We start from the raw sequence: 20,454 nt of genomic DNA on the forward strand, positions 1-20,454 counted from the left end.
TTGGGTGGAAATCTTTCTGAAGTTACCACAGCAGTGTCCGTCATGGCAGACATACGGAGCAGGAGTTGCTATTTTTTCTAGTGTGCACTCTGTCCGATAAAAAATGCCAGCAATCGGGGTCCTGTGCTGGAATATTTGTGCAGCATGATTGGATTGGCTGGTGCTCGCGCTGCACTGCCCCTTGACTTCCCTCAATAGCTGCTACATATAGCCCAAATGGAGCAAAATAACAGATCCACAAGGTGAAAACCACACAAGAATCAAATCAGTTAAAATCTATAAACACAGTAAGTAATGACCTGAAGTGTGACAAAAATAATATCGCAAATCAAATCGCATTCACAATATGTCAAGGAGAAATTGAGCTCTACATGCCTCCTCATTTAAGGAGAATGAACTGTGTTCCATTCGAAGCCTCGACTGCATTCGTGGTTCGGTCTTTACTAACGAGAAGAAAAATAAAGAATAGGGAGAAACATTTGACTTGACAAAATGTGATGATGTTGAAATAAGATGCAAAAAGCCATCTCGTTTACCCGTCATTATGTTAAACAAACACAAGGCACATAATTAGCTATCGTTAAGCTCTGTGTGATGAATTGGGTTTTGTTATTACTTTTCGGTTCTCTTTCACAAACAGCTTCCTCTAATAACCCACTGATGAATATAGCTTTCACGGTTTTTTCCTCCTTTTTCACATCACATCTCTGAAGGCCATTGTCTTAGCTTATTCAGAAGCCTAGTGTGCAGGAAACAGTCTGCTGGGGCTCACGCTCAATGAGAGGCAGAGGAAGACATCACCATAGCCCATAAACCACCTTTAATCATTCATCCAAGAGCCATAATTGACTGCAGCGAAAAGTGACACTTGTGTCTCTGTGGGAATCCATTATTTAAAACGCCTATCTGTCACTGCCGCAATAAGCTATTCAGCTGCCTGTTAACTGCAATGTGTAGTTTTGAGTGTTCGTGTGTGTGTGTGTATGTGAGAGATATTGTGTGATGGCTCTTGGTGTGTTATTGTTTGTCAAAGAGTGAATGCAGTTCATTGCATCTTTATGTTATACTCCACACAAAAAAAAAAAACACTTCTTTCTCCACTTTTCACCAGAGTAGTGCTACATAGATGTGATCAGATGTTGAAACTATATGACCTTAAAGGTCCCGTGTGTAAAACTTATGGCATATTTCTACTATATATTACCGGCTTGCTTTGCCTCGCCTCGACTCTGCATGGTTTGGTTGGTTTTCCATTACTATAGTACCGCCTCAACGTGGGTGGGGACATCACAGCTGAATGAAACTGCCGGGACTTCGCTTTATAAGCGACACATACAAACTATTGATGTAGTGAATCATGAGAATCAGTCAATTAAAAAGATTTGTTCAGTACTTCTGCATACACCACAGACTCCTCTGTTAAATTGTGAGATTTTAGACATTTCCTTGCAAAATGTGGGAGGTTCACCCACGTTTTCGAGATTGTTAATTGAATTGGTCAGTTTGATTCTCTCTTCCAGTGACGGCACTCTGATCAATCAGTGCACGGCAGTCTGACGGCATCGCGCATAGTATTTGCTCAGTTCACTCGGAACCTTGCCTGAGCAGGTACTAGAAAAGTACTTGGTACTATAGCTAATGGAAAAGCAAAATAACAGTGTTGTTAGAGACATGTTTTCAACGAGTAGAATGGTACAGTTCAGTAAATATGTCTTTACTTTTCCATTAGGAATAGTACCAAATAAAACGTCCCCAACCGTTTCATTTTTCAGTACCCTTCCCTTGGGGTACCAAAAAGGAGTAATGGTATTGTACGGGTGGGTCTAGACCCATGATAATCAGCTGATTGGATGACAGAAAAGTGTCCCTCCCTTGCGACAGTGGTTTCTTCAACAGTGGCAGTCGTTTCTCATACAAAGCTTGACCAAGTTGAGGTACGGTTCTCAGTGGAAACACAAGCCTGCCCGAGGGCTTTACCGTTCCAAACCATACCGTACTGTACCATGATGGAAACAGGCTATAATGGTGAGACTGCAGATTGTTACAAATGAAAGACCCCTACACTCACCACCACCTTCCATTCCCAAGTTTGATAGGATACTACAGTGGCCTTCACATACCAGAAAGGATGTCCCTCTTCTTCGTTTGTGCAGTAAGCTTCTGCTTCAAAATGTAAAACGCACACTATCTGGTTTGTCTGTTATCAGGGCTGCTGTAGAAACATGTTGGAGTAAGATGGCAGCCACTATAAAGCAAGGCACTTTTGTATATAAAAATCTTTATATTGTAAGGCTATGAAAGCCAAACTGTTTTTATTAGATTTTAGACATTAACATAAGTATGGGTAATGTATTCAGTCTCTGCAAATAAACTCTCCAAAATATTCCACACTGGACCTTTGAGTCGTCGCAGCTGCTAACAAAAATGCCTGTGATTATTTCCCACATCTCGATGTGTCGTCCTGAATGTCTAATTTGTCCCACCATTGATCCAGGACCTAATATCAAATCACATCTGAGCCAAAAAAAAAAGACAAATTCAATTATTCATTCTGACACAATAAAGTGTGCAAAAAAGGGATCTGAATACTTTCCAAAGCCTGAGAGTTAGTTCCTTGTAGGGATCTGCTCATCACTGCCACTGATCTGCTTTTACAGAAACAATGAGTTACCATTTAACTGACAACAAAAAAGCCTGTGTCTAATGTCTAAACTTGCACTGTAAAATGTTGTGTTTTACATTTAGATGAAATCATGTTGTCAAAAAATATTAAAATAAAAGCATGTCATACTTAACAAGGGCATACAGTCTAAGAAATATTGTCAATACTGTTAAACACCAAGCCAATGGTCAGACATCGGCTGTTGATGAGCGTCAATTGGCATCAGTGTGGTTTCTCCCACCTCCTTGTTGGAACATTGGTGGCTTTTTTTTTTTTCAGCTTTTTTTTAGCCTATTCAGCATGTTGACATGGCAGTGAAGGCTGTTTGGTGGAAGAGAAATCACTGTGACACAAGACAGAAAAACCAAAGTGACAAAACCAAACAAGTACAATAAACTGCAGTTGAAAATGTACAAAAATGCCCATCAATCCTCTCAAGATGCTTCCTGATATAGTTGTATCAGTGAGACGTTCAAGTGTGTAGGAACATTTTGTTATCGGTTGTTTAAATGTTGCTTTTCAAAAACAAACAGACACAATGTATATAGTACTGGCTGAAGTCTTGTAAATACAACTTTTTTTGCTAAAATTGGATGAAACAGAGGCAACATGGGCCAATGCTTTATTCTGTTTTGATTGCTGTTCAATCTCTGCAGTTACAATAACAAAGCACACAGTCCAAATACAGTATCTATACTGGGCTCAGTAAATCAGCCTCATCTTTAAATAGGTGATGCAACATAAATAACCAATCTAAAGAATCGGCGCGCTGAGATCATTCTCCCGCCTTTCTCTTCGGACATACCGTCGGAGTTTATCAGCGTCTTTTGAAAACTGAATCACAGCCAACTGTACACCTCGGCTGCGTGCTGGATGCTGCGTGGTCATTATTAGAAACATTTGCCCGAGTTGCTCGGAGCAGCACTTCAATGATGCATGTGAATGAGCTCCTGTTTGCACAGACGATATTTAAGTAGCTCTTCTCCACGGGATCCCCCTCCCCTCATTATCTGGAGTGGGAGTGTGGGAGAAAAGGCAGAAAGGCCACAGAGAGAAAAACAAGGGCAGCATATGGATTATTATTTGTATGTGCTTTTCAGACAAAGGTTAACAGCAGGTGCACTTGTGTATGACCAGCTTGATGTGATGCTTTGAAGCCGGGCATGGTTGTGTTTTTGTTCCAACAAGATAAAGGCCAGAGTTATGAAGCACCAAACAGTCTGTGGAGCAGCACTCACATGCACTGTGATTTAAAAAATCATAATTTTTGCTCTGTCCCCCAATAATCCACAGCACTTAACCAGCCTGTTACTATTTAACGTTTCATGTAAACATGGAAAATGTTGCGCGTGTTCATTGTGAACCGGAAAAGTACTTCAGTGTTTTGGTGAATGGTTTAATACACGTCAAATCAAATTTTATAACAGCAGGAGGAGGGAAGCGCGGTGAGATGTTTCAGACCATACGTTCACACTGTTCGAATTAATGTGATTTGATTTGCTGGTGCTTTGAATTAAATAAAACGCAAGCAAAGTGAAGCAAGGAATCCATATTGCAGATTAGCAACATGTGACATGGCTCGATTAAAAATTCATTAACTATTTTCGGTGTTATGGGGACATTCTCACGGATAGTACGTTTGACACTATAAGGAAAAAACCAGCTGCTTTTTGAGCTCTGAGCCTAAACGTAACCACAGTCATTACCAGGAAATGGTTATCATCATCATCATTGTTTTCTTATTTTGGCAGACATGTAAATAAGTAACCTAATTTTGGTTGTGACACGTGAACTCACACATAGAGTATTTGTGGTTTGCAGAAACATGTGATTCTGGAGAGTGGATTAACTTCCGCCTACTGTTTTTTTTTACACCCACTTTTCATGTGTATGTGAGCATTATGCACGCTTATACCTAAAAGGTAGGACTCTGGTTTGAGCTTCTACAAATCTGAAAAATATTCCCCTTTTTGCCGAATTACTCGAGTCCTCTTTTTGGCTCTTGTTGTCGCCCTCTTTTCACTTTTATGTCGGCTACAAAAATGGCTCTAATATCAAAATTTACAGGCAGCAAATAGGCAATTTAACTATCCTATATTTAACTTAATGACAAAAGTGTCTCAGGCACACAGATTGGCACGTACCCCGGAGTAAGAAGCCTCTCTCATCTCCAGGACTGCAGCGAGCCAAATGCCTATTTATTAACCATCTGACAGATAAAGTGGAAGCCACGAGAAACCGTTTCTTAAAATTCCACTGTTCTTCCAGATTTCAAACATCTGATGTGCTCTGCATGGAAAAACCCTGAATCCCTTCACTGACAAGACATGTAGCTTCAATTTGCTTTCTGTAAACAGGCAGCTGGCACATTAACATCACATGTACAGTCGCCTCCATCTGCCAACTATTGATATCGTCTTTATAGTGGAAGAGACATTTATTTATTTTAGCTTAAATGGATGCACTTTTTTAAGTTTTTAACAGATTTTGGCATCCTCTAATAAACAAAACCAAAGCTAGTGGCATAAAGACTGCTGTCATTTTTCTACTGTACATAGCTGATCATAAAATAGAAAGGTTTTCTCACTGCTTTACCTACCTTTATTAATGCAGCCAGAATTACTACTTAATATCTTCTTACATGTATATTGCTAGTTCAATAAATAATTTATATCTAAGTGAAACTAATTACCAGGATAATCTATTCTTTATTTTGCAGTAACAATGTTAGTTTTCGCCCCTTTTAATATAAGTTGAGTTTTAATGGTTTCTTGATGACTGTTCAGGTAGTAGTGAGTGCTAAGGATGTAGTGGAATGTAGGTTGCTGCAACTAGCAATTATTTCCTTAACCTATTCATCTGTCGATTATTTGTGCGGTCCAAAAATGTCATCTTAAGTGCCTCTTTTAATGGAGATCATCAGTCCATTACTGGAATCGAAACGTATAAACCCACATTTCCTGTAGGTTTCACGTTTTGTATTTAACTTTTACTTCCTCAGACAGCCACTTTGTTTTCTGTGTCCTTTGGAAATTGCCTTCAGAAGTGCTTTATTTCCCCCGAGTGCAGAGGTCACGAAGAAGTCGAGTCAGCTAATTAATGTTCCCCCACGTGGACAAATGCACGATACAGAAAAAAATAAATATATATATATATATATATATACAGTATATATACTGCAGGACGACATTTTAAAGGAGCTCAAATGTTAGTGCGTTTTAAGGCCTTAAATGTCACCATAATTCATTCTGCTACATGTGAAAAAACATCCCTCATTGCTGCTCTGAAGGAGTAACTCACACACAGACTCCCCTTTCACTTGTGCACTCACTCTGCTTCAGTGCACACACACACGTAGACACAACCCAGTCTCCTGTGAGTGGCAAGCAGCAGTCACGAGGAGAGAATGTGTGAGGGGAGGATGACACAGCGTCCATCTCTCTTTCTCTCTTGCTCATGTCTCTGTGAGGCTGGGAGGACGGAATTTGTGTGTTTGTGTGGGAGCTTCATGTAGATTTATGCCACAGTGGGTTGTTATTTTCTGAGATTACAAGATGGAGGAAAGAAATGTTCTAATAACAGGATTAATGTCAGATCGTGCAATTGTTATTATTATTATTATTTTTAATATTATTTTATTTGTTATCCAGAATGACTTGACTTCACCTTTTGTCTTGTATCAGAATCAAAAAGGCACATTTTATCTTCCAATTAAACATCTACATTTTTCATTTTTAAAATGTAATATACTGACACTTTTAAGCTTAAAAACATTGCCTGAACAGATATTTTTTTTATTTCTAAAGCAAATGTGAACTTCATATTAGAAAATAACCCATTAAATACGTTTACATAAATTCATACAGCAAATTAATATAATAAGCGCTCAAGTAGTACAATTATTTTACAGTAAATAACAGTTTTGATTATGTATTTGTGTTGGAACTAAGTTAATGTTTGCAGTTTATTTGCATCACATCCTCGTTTGTGTCAGATCTGTTTTCACCAGGTGGGAACAGACATCCAAATTAAACACACAGAGCAGGCGAATTTTTCCTTTACCTCCCACAACCCAGTGTTCTGGGTTCTGAAGTTGCACACTGATTATTCAAACATGTCTCTGGCTGTCGCCTTTGCACAGAGCTGCAAGGCAAACGAGGTGATGCAGATGAAACGGCGGCTGATAGTGGGTGCAAATCATATGTTGCACAGAATGTCAGTCCCCTAGAATAAGTACCTTTATGAATTTGGCATTTGTAGCTTTTGTTCGAATAATTTGGTTTTAGCATGACAATTTTTCTTTTTTACTTATGGGTGGTATATGTGGAAATTATTTATTAATAATATTGTATGAAGCTATAATAAGATTTTTTTTTTTATCAGAGGTTATTGTGGCTGCTGCTACAGGAACAACCCACACAGTTTATTTGTCATGTCCAGCCTTGCACATGCAGTTGTAATTAGCAATTAAAGTGTACATTCTATCATTTTTAGGGAAGCTTAGCCTTAGCCTCTTTGTATCACAGCATCTAACCTTCCTGTCTCTTGTGTCTCCTTCCAGCCATCAGACCCAGACAACATGCTGGGACCATCCCAAGATGGCCGAGCTCTACCAGTCTCTGTGTAAGATTCATAACACACTCGCTGACTCAGTTAGACTATTCTTGTTCTTGTAAAGTCATAACATGACGTTAGTTAGTCGTGTTCACCAGCCCCATAATCTTGGTCATGGTCAATCTCCCCAATGACTGGCAGTTGCGACGTGTAAAATATTCAAAAGATGTGACGCTTTCCAGGAGCTGCACAGGCACTGATTTGAAACTTGATCCAAGAAATGACATGACAAAAAAAACTAATGACATTGTTGGTGAATTTATACATTTTTTATTAGTACATTTTTCAACTGTAGTCCTTAACATCCCCAATTTCTAACTGTATGTGTTCTCCGTTCCTCTTTCCCTCTGTAGCCGACCTGAACAACGTCCGATTCTCGGCCTACCGGACAGCCATGAAGCTCAGGCGCCTGCAGAAGGCTCTCTGTTGTAAGTTTTCTCAGTCTACAGCACTTTATTAGCACTTCATTATTATTATTATTAGATTCTAGTTCCACTCTTGAGTAAAAAGCCAATATGACACCAACAATCACATCACAGTCAATGATGGTTTTTATTCATCCTGACATTTGATGTGAATATTAACTGAAGCTTCTGACTGATAACCTCAGGATTTTACTGAACAGTGCTTTGCTGCAACATGATTGACTGGTTTAGTGTTTGCTAATAAAGTGCCTGGTGACTCATTGATGTATATGTAACCCTGCTGTATGTGTCATATAAGGTTTTTGTCCTTTGTTTCAAGTGTAGCTCTCTCTCCATCATAAGTGCCTCTCTCATTGTGTTCCAGCCCTCCTACACGCCTCCTTTGTTCTTCTTTGTCCTTCACCTCCCGACTCCTCTTTCTCTTCATTTCCATATCGTCCTTCATCTCCATCGTCTCCTTTTTACTTCCTCTCCTTCTCTTCTTTCCTCTTTGCCTCTCGCCTCTAAGAGACTGCGTGTGTCTGTCCATATGTGTGTTTACTCATCGCTCTCGTCTCTCGCTGGTGGATCTGGAGAGAGTGGGGGAGCCTACGAGCTGTTATGTGTGTGATATGTTTGAGGGCGTATAGCTGGCTGCAGCCATATAGCACAGAAGCACTATTAATGTTCGAGTTCTTAAAATAAAGAGGCTTGCTGGTTAACCCTGATGACGGCTGCGTGGTGGTTGAAAAATCTTTTTTATTTGTTTTTAGTGGAGTTTTCTTAGTCAGTCCTCTTCAGTTCTTCTCTGTGTTCCCTTTACGGTGATTGTTAAGGGTGACACCACTGTGTGTGCCTTGCTGTCACTGAAAACATCATTATTTAAGTCATCTAAAGTCATATTTTAGCCACTTAACATAAGGCTCACTGAATAAAATCCACGCCAGCTTAAGTGTATGCTATCTTTAGTATACGTGTGCTGCTTATCTCGCCATTAGATAATCTTTTCCAACAAGAAACGGAAGTTTGGGTAGATCTGTAAACCGCTTACTCTCCTGCACCAGAATACATAGAGAAAATCATAATTTTTACCTTGTGATGAGACGGGAGCTGCTGCTTTACTGCAGCTCTATAGTTCTATTCTGCATTATTCAAGATTGATTTGAGTGATCGTAAAGGAAAGTGTATCAAAAATTAGTGTCAACTTCGAGGGGGCAAAAAGGTACTACACTCAGTAAGTTTATTTTTCACAGTAGGAAATTAACATATATTACTCATTTCTTGCCTGTTCCTTGCTTATTTTCAAGTTGTGGTGGTTTGCTTGGAAGCTGCTCTCGTTGTTGATCAAAAACAAATATAATGTGTCCTGTCACTGACAGCAACAAACTGGCACTACAGAGAAAGTGTTAGGAGTTAAACAGGGTTGAATATTATATCAGACTGGCTTATTTTCTGTATTAATCATGGAACCAACTGTGCCAGTTATGTTTGAATGAGGCATGACGTGTTTGATCTCATTGTCCCCACTTGACAATGCTTTAATGGTATTCTGCGCAGCCATAGTCTTACCGTTACTCCTTTCCTTTCCTTTGGTTCTTTATCTCTATCTTGTTTCTGCGCAGCAGCATTCAACACAAGCAATTATTATTAATGTCTGAATTGCAGCCTTCATCCCATCAATTGAAGTATGATCTATTCAGCTGTAGATTAGCCGTATGAATTATGATTCAGGCATTCATTTCCCTTCTTTTCCGCTGTGCCAGAATCATTTGGAGTGAGATGGGCCTTTCCTTAGTGTTGAAGCACTTCTCTGCTCATTTTCTGTCCTTTAATGGACTTCTTGAATGATGAAGATGAATAATGTGATACTCTATACATCCCTTGAGGGAAGTCCCCTTCTTTCCTTGAGCAGCTCTGTGCCGGAGGACACTGAGAAGTGTCCGGTCCTGCTGAAGGACAGTCTGGTCATTTCAGATGAGTAAGTGTGTGTGTGTTTCCAAGAAATCACAGTTGCCCTCCACTGTCTTTGTGTCTGTAGTGGACCTGCTGAGCATGCCGGTGGCGTGCGAGGTGTTCGACCAGCACGGTCTAAAGCAGAACGAGCAGCTGCTGGACATCTCCCAGCTGGTCACTTGTCTGACCAGCCTGTACCAGCGACTGGAGCAGAGCCATTCCCACCTCGTCAATGTCCCGCTGTGCGTCGACATGTGCCTCAACTGGCTGCTAAACGTCTACGACACGTACGGGCACATGTACTACACACACAAAGAAAATCCTCCCATTATTGCAGTGACAACTATTCTAACGTGTTGTGTTGTGTTGTTGTGTGGTAGTGGACGCACCGGAAAGATCCGGACTCTGTCATTCAAAACTGGAATCATCTCACTCTGCAAAGCTCACCTGGAGGATAAATACAGATGTAAGTCCATACGTTTTTATAAGTTAATTATCTTTCCATGTATTTATGAAATAATCTTCATTAGATATTTTTAATTTGCTGTTATTATGTCATCAACATACAGTATTTGCAGACATCTTGGGTTTTAGGAAACAGCAGAACAGTGTAACAATGATGTAATATTTCAATTATTTAACTGTACAGTGTGTCATTTCCGCCCCTAAGGGTCGAGGAAGGCAATCATAAAAGATCTTGGGAATTTTGTTGTCTTGTTTGGTTCCTCTGTGCATTTACTCTCCGTGGTGAGAGCTTTGGCAGCAGAATGCGCAGCAAATGACTGCAAGTCGTCGAGATCCATTAGTGACAAACAAAGTAAAATGGAAAAAAAAAGACAACACATTAGCTAACTAGTATCACTGAATATTTCATTTCTCACTTTGATGTTTCGTAACGGGGTTTCCTTAGAGGTTATATTAGAGACAGTTCTGGAGATGACATCATTAAAAGGTGAAATTCAGATTTCTATGGAATTAGCGAGTGTTGGAAACGTTTTGGGTCATGCAAGTACACTACTTTTTACATTTTTAGATATTTGAATGCTCAATTAATGCAAATGTTACATATTTTAAAACTTGTATAATTAATTACGAATAAAAATCTACTTATTACACTGCAGTATCAACAGTGTTTGATATTTATACTGAAAACTTCTTCTAAACCTGCTAAGTTAACCAACAAAATAAAATATTTTAGGTCTTCTCCTGAATCTTGTTCTGTAATTATTAACTTATTAGACTTACACCTCTCCCTCTCGCAGTCTTGTTCAGACAGGTTGCCAGTGCCACCGGGTTCTGTGACCAGCGTCGCCTTGGCCTCCTTCTACACGACTCCATCCAAATCCCCCGGCAGCTCGGCGAGGTCGCCTCGTTCGGCGGCTCCAACATCGAGCCCTCGGTCCGCAGCTGCTTCCAGTTTGTGAGTGAAACACAGACACACACTCAACTGTTTCACTCTCGAGTTAGCGATCCAGTTTGACCTCATACGGAGTCATAGAACGTAGTAATGACAGTACACGCTAATCATCGTCACAACATTTTCATATGCTGCACTTGAACAGATGCAATTTGGCCTCAAGTCTTTTCCCAGAGCCGTACCAATCAGCATAACTCAAGGGATAGTTCAATGTTTTCATTCAGTGTGATTCTATGCCTGTTAATGTCTACTGTAACTGCTTTATCTCATTGTTAGTCTGCCTTTTCTGACTGGAATTGGTATTTGCTTAGTAAGCATGCACAACACAGTCAGCACTATGCGTCAGTACTCCATAAAATTATACAGTACATCAAAAAACTCCCCTCACCAAGAGCTGAGCTACATGAAAAAGGCCAAAAAAGGAAAAAAGTTTAAGTATGACATGGTCAAGGGCTAAGAGTGTTTGTGTGTGTGGCAGGAGATGTAAGTGAACAGCAAATTGTTCGGGATCAAACGAATCATCTCTTTCTCTGCAAAGATGTTACTTAAATGGAAACAAGGACGTCTTTATCTCAACCAAATGGGGCAGAATGTAGAATGTAGGTCTAGAGGATACAGTACATACAGTGTGTAAATGAAATATCTGGATTCAGTGATTTCTAGAAACTGTCACCAACACAAGGCACTAGGCCAGTAAGCTGCTTTCTCCTTGCATTTTACAATAATCGCTCAGCCTCACAGTCATCCATTCTGTTCAAATCATATTTAATTTGACTTATTTACATACCATGCTTCCTGGAACATTGTATACGCAGGCCAACAACAAACCAGAGCTGGAGGCCGCCATGTTTCTTGACTGGATGCGTCTGGAGCCCCAGTCCATAGTGTGGTTACCAGTCCTGCACCGTGTGGCTGCTGCTGAGACCGCCAAGCACCAGGCCAAGTGTAACATCTGCAAAGAGTGTCCCATCATAGGATTCAGGTCAGTGAAGTTGTACTATCACTAAATAGTTCATCTTAATGTGCCATTAGTATTAGTATTATATATTTAACTAATGTTGTCTATAGGGCACGTAGACGACATGAATACAGTCGGTCCAAGCACAGAGCCCTGCAGAACTCCATGTCTAACTTTCATCATGAACATGTAGAAACTGAGAGTGAAATGATGAACTGGACTGAACAAGACCAGCATGGCTCCTTTAATGCTAATTAAATGTCCCACTCTTTTTCAAAACAAATCCATCGAGTGGATGATTTGCGGTGAAAATGTTGTCCATATCCTTTTGATTTCCTAAGGATAAAATGTGTACATTTTTTCCCGCATCACCGCATAGTGTGAAATATCTCAACATTGACTTGTACTTGTTCAGTTCAAGGCCAAATATCTTTATGTTTGGCTGTAATTCACACATTTTGACATTGTGTTTGCTACAAGCTCACAGAGCAGCTGGAAATATCATCTAGATCCATCTGCAGAACACAACGTTTCCACGTGTAAAAGCAAGCAAAAAAAATTTGGTTTCAAATAAGAAAACATATCTCTGTCATGATGCCCATCACGTGCTTGTACATAACTTACACATCTAGTAAGCATTTTGTTTTGTATTATTATTCCAGCAGAACCTCATTAACTTCACCCGTTTGATGAATGAGATTGCTCTCTGTCACCAGAGTCGAGCTCCATCTGCAAAGACGCTTGTAAACTTATTCATTGCCTTAATCTAATTCAGTAGCACGGCAGTAAAATGGCACACTGGTACATATGAATGATTGATGATGTGATTATGATGACAGAACCGCAGTCTTGTTTGTTACCACAGCACTTAAAATACTGATGGGACCCAGGAGTTGGTCGGCTGGAAGGTTGGGACCTGTAAAAGGAGGCGTGACTCCTCTTTTGTTGGTTGGCCCCTTCACGACAAGAGCAGTGATAAATTTGAATAGAGTCTCACAGCCAGAAAGTAAATTTCTCATTTAGGTACTAGACTGAGAGAAACTGAACTGCTTCAGCTCTGTAGAAAACAAAGCCGTAAATTTCCTCCTTTGTCTTCTTTGCCTCTCCACCCTCTTTTATTTTTTTTTTTATCCTGCTTGATTCTTTTATTACATTTCCCCCCTCCCACTTTTGCTCTCCCTCTGCTTTATTCTTTGACTTCCATCGTCTTTTTTTATCTCTCCCCAGATATCGGAGCCTGAAACATTTCAACTATGATATTTGCCAAAGCTGCTTCTTCTCGGGTCGTGTTGCCAAGGGACACAAGATGCAGTACCCCATGGTGGAGTACTGCACTCCGGTATGAATATAACTATAATCTTCTCTGAAACATGTAAAGGACACTGTCAAAATATTTCTCTTTATGTATGTCTGGTTTTGAGCTGTGTTTGTAGAGTAATCCAATTATCAGCAATTCTATTTTTTTATGGGGTCTCGTGTGTCACTTCCTGTATTCGGCTGTCTTGAATGTGTTTGTTCATGCACAAATTAAAAACAAGATATTTGGTAATTAGTAATGGCAGACTTAAAACTTTGTAGAGCCAGGCTAGAATAACAGAAACAGAATAACGTGATTAATATCTGTGTTACATTCTGACATAAACAGAATATGACATATCAGATTAAAAACAAATTATGTTTATTACATTATTACACAGTGTTTTAGCAGCACTGCACTCCACGTCACTGCGTTAAGCAATATACACAATATATACCCTCACCGACCATTTAATTAGGTACACAGGACACCTAATAAAGTGGCACCTGGTGTGGCCTTCTGCTGCTTCAAGCTTCCATGTGTTCTCTTCTGTATACCTTGGTTTCTATCATTTCAAACCAGTCTGGTCATTCTCCTCTGACCGCTGGCATCAACTAGGCATTTTCCCCCTGTGCATGGACATCCCATTAGGTCATCAGTTTCTGAAATACTCAGACCAACAACAAACTTGCCAAGTTCAAAGTCACTTAAATCACCTTTCCTCTCCACTCTGATGCTCACTTTAAATTACAGCAGGTTGTTTTTGCCTTGTCTACATGTTTAAATGAATTGAGCTGCCATGTTGGATCAGAGTGGACAGGCAAACCTAATAAATTGGCCACTAAGTGTCCCATTTGTTTATTATTCATGTGTTTTAATGACAGTTGTCCATGCATACAGATCGTGTGTTTGATCATTTGTTTAATTCATTATTTTGAATGTATTGTGCATTTGACTTGTCTCTGTACAGACGACATCAGGGGAGGATGTCAGGGATTTTGCCAAGGTGCTGAAGAACAAGTTCAGGACCAAGCGTTACTTTGCGAAACACCCACGCATGGGCTACCTGCCGGTCCAGACAATCCTGGAGGGAGACAACATGGAAACGTGAGTCTCTCTCGTGCCCGTGTACACACACACACACACACACACACACACACACACAGGCAAAGTAAACAGGTTTTATTGCAACAGATATTCAAAACAAGCCTGTAAATTCATGCTTAATTTAAACCCGTAGACACAGGATAAAACACATATGCAACAGAAATATATAGATACATAAGTCTACATGTAGACGCAGTGTTGTGCGTGTTCTCATGTGTGTTGACTTCACAGTATAAGCCATAGATTTAGGAAGTAGACAAAACTAAATGTAAAGGAGCTCGTCTCATTTTTGTAAATCTGCTGCCAATAATGATATTTAGGATTAAAAAAGGAATTTCTTAAAAGTGATACTTGGTTGTAAGGGTTAGTGCTGACACTAAGTCAGCACTAACCAGCCTGAGACATGAAGGTTGTTAGTCAAAAAACAGGGCTTTTTGTAAATAAAAATAGAGAGAAAATGAAAAGAGAACATGACTATTTTTAGCTCACAGAGCAGCAGCTGGTTTACTGCTGCCTTGTGTCACTGAAGTTCATCTAAGGGTTGTAAACACGAATTTGAACTTAGTGATGGAGGCAGCAGTGGATCAATAACGCCTGTGTACGTCACATGTTTTGTCTGATCAATAATACATGCCTCGTCAATAACAACTGTTTGTTATTTGTTCTGTAAGTATGTGAGAGAGTGTGCCCATGCTTGTACCTGTGCTCTCATACTCCATACTGCAACTCCCACCATGCTTTGCTGTGCACTGTCCTTCCACTTCCTGTGTCATCATCTCACGTTTTTTTGTCTTGCAGTCCTGTCACTCTGATCAACTTCTGGCCCGTAGACCATGCGTGAGTACTTGGCTCGCTCACACACACACACACACAATACCTGTTCATTCATTTTCCGGTGGACACATGCGAGGATACACAAGTTTCTTATCATTGTATTAACACATTTATTGACAAACTTTTGTACCCCCACACACACATGCACACACACGCTCACCTCCATCCATCTAATTAGCCGTTTGTGTTTGTGGTGACTTTACATCTCACAGTTTTTTGCCTCATGTCACCACCGCGTCACTCATGAAACATACCATTTAAACTTGCCTACATCACCATAGCTTACTACATTATTATGAACTTTATTTAAATAGTTCCATTGTATTCTAATACAGACTGGAGTGGGTGTAGCTTTTGCATCAGTCAAGATGCAGCAGTTTAAGTGTCTGACCTGGATCTTTTTAATATCCAGGGGTTACTTATTCATCAGCTTTTTATCTTCAGGTAAAAACACACTGATATTTGACCAGATAAAACCGCTAAGTGTCAAGATGCCCTTGTAAAAAGGAAACATCCTATTAAAGCACCTGACTTTAAGTCACCTTGCCCTCAGCATACGGGGTGTGAGATCTTAGATCTGAAGCCACTTTTGAAGTGAAGGCAAATGTATTCCACGTTGAGAGAGCAGGGTACAATCGAAGAGCTTATTTACAAAGCATTCCACTCGGTCACACATCTGTGCCTTGTGCTTTCGCTCCCTTCACGGCACTCCTGTGGAGTTCTGTGTGTGTGTGTGTGTGTGTGCGTGTGCGCTGGGAATAATGAGTCCCTCCTGGTAGCACTCATGAGCTCTACCTCTCCTTTTTTTTGTCTGCTTCTCTATCTCTCACAGGCCCGGCTCGTCCCCGCAGCTCTCTCATGATGACACACACACACGGATTGAGCACTACGCCAACCGGTAACACACTCTCTGTATTTAGCAGCGGCTCCTCACAATGTTGCCAACAGGATGCAGGGATGTAACCTGCGCTCTGCTTGTTACGTTTCCCTGCTGCCGTCCTCAGCCCTGCGAGTGCCACAGATAATGGCTCCTCCAGAGAGCCCTCCCATACACCACAAACACTGTGACTGATGTGATTTGGAATAATGACTTTGGGGAAAAATACTAAAACACACTCCCTGTAGTCAGTTGACTGTCTTCTCCCCAACTGTGTTTTTGCTGCTGGTAAATCACAGGGGAACAGTTGCCCCAGTTTTGTGCTGACAAAGTTCTGGGGAACTTTCAGTCAACATTTTTTTGATCACTGCACTGAAAAAATTAGTAAAAGTTGATTATTAAAGCGGTTTTAAGGACATAGATCTTGAAATGGGGTTGTATGAGGTACTGACACATACGCAGCGCCGACTGTGTGACTGGTTCTCGCAGTCGGTCCCGACTACGTGTCAGCACCCCATACAACCACACTTCAAAAAACCTGAAATATCCCTTTGAAGCTGTTAGAGATTATCAGAGGTGTTTATGAGCTGATTATGTAGTGGTGAAAGCTCCTCCACCCACCGGGGTCTTAAATTCATCACAGTTTGATGTTGAAATCAATGACAGATGGATAATAGCTCTTCCTGCTCCTGTTTGCAACTGGGAGTGTTCGTGTTAGTGAATTAGGCTGAATAATCTTCTTAAATGCTAACACTGATGATTCATGCATAATGCCATATACAGTCAGTCCAAAGTGTCTTTGTTTTTGCTTGTCTTTTTGGCATGTTAGGGAATATAAGGGTAGGATTATAATATTGGATAGTGCATGATGTGCAAAAAGTTACACAAAACGACAAAAACAATGACGGATGACTGTATGTGTCAATGCTTTGAAGGAAGCTTATGCACGATTGTTGATAATGTAAAGATAGGGAATGGGATACCTTGACACACTTTTTTTTTTTATCACAAGGCATTTGGTAATGTGTAAGTTTCTGTGCTTCATCAAAGGTCCAATCTGAAACCATAATGTTTGCATCAAGTTACTTAAGAGTCCAGGTGGAGAAGGGCTGGCTCTTAGTCATGCTGGAGTAGTTTAGCATCTCATAGAACTCTTCAATTTCAGACATACAAGACCAAAATTCACCCTGGCCTTATCGCTCTCATTTTTATCCAAAAAAGAGCTTCAGAGAGTCGCCTTCAGTGATGCTTCAAAAATACTCTCTGCCTCTGTGCTTTAATTTTTTACTACTTACCTGTGTTCACGTCGCAACTATTCAAGTAGATCTTATGACCTTGTGAATATGACGAGGAGAGTCGTGTACAGGACATCCTGAACCTAGTGCTTTCAGAAAACGTAGGTAAAAGCCCACAAATGTAACATGTCAGTGTTCAAAAGTGCTCATCTTGTGAACAGCATATTTGAATACGGGATCTGGCGTTTCTGACAGGTGCTCAAACCGAACCAAAACAACAGCCCTGATAACAACACACTCCTTTACAGTATACTTACCAGAGATATGATACTGACACGATACTTAATATCAGTATCAGTCTGATACTGGTCAAAATCACTGCATCGGATGAGAGATAATGTGAAATCTGTTCAAATTCAGCTGTCTCACATGATCCACGAGGCACAGACTGTAAAAAAAACACAAAAGCATTTTAGCTGAGTCATGTTGTGGGCTGTTTGTATCTTCTTTATGGCAGCACAATATTTGTTTCCCAGTTTTGTCTTTGAAATTGCTTGTAGATATTAAATTCATCAGCACAAAATGTGTTGTTAACAGCTTTGTAGTTTAAAAGCTGTAAAATGACTGATGTCGGAATCAGCTACCGAGCCGCCCCTAGTAAATACATGCTTAGTGTTTGTTTGCCAACAACTCACCTGTAGAATGTTGCATATTGGACCTTTAAACACACAGTTTAAAAAAGACCTCTCAGCTAATTTACTGTACCACGGTAGCACTGCTGAGTATGCTGCTGGAGTGATTTTTTTCAGTAGCTGGTAATGAAGATGAATAATGTTGCAAATGCTGAGCTAAAATGTCAAGATATCCCTTTGCATAGATTACAAACCGAACCTGTTGATGTAATTAAGTGATGTGTTGACTTTTTGGTGAATAAGCATTCTGCAGTACAGTGTATGTAGAGTGTATGCACATGCAAATGTATTCAGAACATCAAGTGCACCACCACATCAGCACCGGACAATCAGAGGAGAGACACATTATTGATATTGTTGTGGGAGGGAGTCGGAGCTTATTCACCAAAGTATGAGTGTTCCCGTGATTCTAACTGCGCCCACAAACCCACTGCTGAGGGACAAGAAGCAGTCAAATCAATAACTCGATGAGTTCATCAAGTAGGCAATCAATCAGTCATTGAATCAGTCAGTCTCAGCACTGTTGGCATCTCTTAGTGGAGCCAGTGTGGGGTTTGAGCCACAAGCCGAGTGTTTGATCCTTGCCAGAGAGTGGCTGACACTACTCAGCGTTGCCTCGGGCTAACACACACACACACACACACACACACACACATGAATAAACCAACCCACACATGCTGATGGACACACATGCTGAGTCACACTCCCCGACCCTCTGGCCCTTGGTGGCTCTCAGCCTCTTTCACGTCTCGATCGGCTGGATCTCAGATACCATCCAGCAGATTAAAGGGAAGGTGGTAGCGTGAAGAAGTAACATAATTAAGCTTTGAGTAGGCTGATGGCTCCCAGGCTGTGAGGTTATCTCTTGTTTCTGTAGCATGCAGCAGCTTTAGGAGGCTGGGCAGATGCCAGTCTGTCACAGTCCATCTGCTTCGATGCTCACAGCCAAGCACAGAGAGCTGATAAAACCTCCAAATCTCTTTTACTTTTCATGAAGGCACTTAAACCAGCAGGAAACTGATCTAGTGGAGAAAAAGACAGGGCAATTTAAATCTTTGGCTTTTTACTCACACGTGTTTTATCGCGATAGATCTCCAGCACTGCCAGGAGGCCTGCGTGTCGTTCCTTTAACAGCAGGGACTTTTACAGCAGCATCGGTTCATCCATATTACGTAACATATTTTTTAAATACCTTAATGAACCACTGAAGCATGGAGGCATGAACAGAACTCCCCAGGTTTGAAAACACCTGCATCAGACTCTAATTCAGCACAGTGGTGATAAACAAAGGACTGAAATAGACAGATAAACAGACAGAGACGAACAGCCTTTCTACGCCCGATTTTAGAACTAGAGTTACAGCACCAGGGTAAAATGCATGTATTATAAAATATAGGAGATAAAATGCATAAAATATGCAAGAATAGAATAGAATAGAATAGAATAAAGAAGGAAAATATAAGGCAATATTACAAAAATCAGTCGATGTAATATTAGAATACAAAATAAAATAATAAAAAATATGAGGACATGTAAGAATAAGGAATGAACTTTTAAATTACAACGGAAGTGCTAGAATCTGTATGCACGTCAAGTTAAATATCGATGAATACGGAACGTTTTCTGTTCGATAGAGTAGGTAAAATCTCTGGAATCTTTGCAGAAAGTGTCTAGTAGAAGAAAAACTCTTGAAAATGGGTCACTTGATAGTCGACAACGTAGTGTTGTAGTCAAGACCAAGACTAGAACTCAAGACCAGGACTAATCCACTGTATGGACGTGCTCTTGGTCTTGTTAGTGTGGTCTTTACTACGACACTAAAACAAGGACAGCTCCTTTAATGTCAGAGCTGCACAGTTAAAACTAAAATGTATGAATAGCCAAACTCCTCAAGAGGTAAAGTATTATTTTTTATGTGAATAGACTCTAAAAGGTTAACATTATAGGCGTCGTTCAATCAGTATGTAGCACATGGTGAGCGCTCCGTTATTACGTCCACCTTCCGTAAGGGAATAGCTTCGAACTGCACTCATTAAATTCCCTGCCAAGAGTTGGACGGAAAGACTGATGCCTCATAAATATGCAGCAGGATACAGTAAAAGCCAGACATTAGCTTAGCATAAAGAGCGGTAGCGCTGAATAACAGTCAGCGTGGTTTAAATAAGTGCTGATAATGTCAAAATGTCTCACTGGTGACTATTCTTATTAGTGTTCTTTCATGTATTATTCAAACATAGTTGTAGCTTTGTGCTCCCTGTAGATATATGAACTAAATTAGACTTTTTATTATTATGTTACATTATGGAGTTGTGTTCATTAATGAGTGAAACTTGACAAAAACAAATGGCTTTTAAATATAGCTGGAGCAACGAAATGGATATTGGATTATATTCCATTGATTTCA

At 40.3% G+C, this 20,454-nt stretch overlaps 1 protein-coding gene across 12 annotated transcripts in view; it reads left to right on the top strand.

Moving 5' to 3' along the window:
• Positions 1 to 20,454, top strand: part of dmd (dystrophin) — a 234,985-nt gene that overhangs the window by 201,250 nt on the left and 13,281 nt on the right. For all 12 annotated transcript variants that reach the window (XM_058622682.1, XM_058622687.1, XM_058622685.1 and 9 more), the window contains 10 exons: positions 7,224 to 7,285; positions 7,630 to 7,704; positions 9,719 to 9,920; positions 10,014 to 10,099; positions 10,896 to 11,053; positions 11,866 to 12,032; positions 13,236 to 13,347; positions 14,276 to 14,412; positions 15,211 to 15,249; positions 16,079 to 16,144. In XM_058622682.1, coding sequence (XP_058478665.1) covers positions 7,224 to 7,285; positions 7,630 to 7,704; positions 9,719 to 9,920; positions 10,014 to 10,099; positions 10,896 to 11,053; positions 11,866 to 12,032; positions 13,236 to 13,347; positions 14,276 to 14,412; positions 15,211 to 15,249; positions 16,079 to 16,144 — 1,104 coding nt within the window. The remainder of the gene's footprint in view (positions 1 to 7,223; positions 7,286 to 7,629; positions 7,705 to 9,718; positions 9,921 to 10,013; positions 10,100 to 10,895; positions 11,054 to 11,865; positions 12,033 to 13,235; positions 13,348 to 14,275; positions 14,413 to 15,210; positions 15,250 to 16,078; positions 16,145 to 20,454) is intronic.

Source organism: Solea solea, chromosome 2 (genome assembly GCF_958295425.1).
Source record: "Solea solea chromosome 2, fSolSol10.1, whole genome shotgun sequence".
Classification (NCBI taxonomy): Eukaryota; Metazoa; Chordata; class Actinopteri; order Pleuronectiformes; family Soleidae; genus Solea; species Solea solea.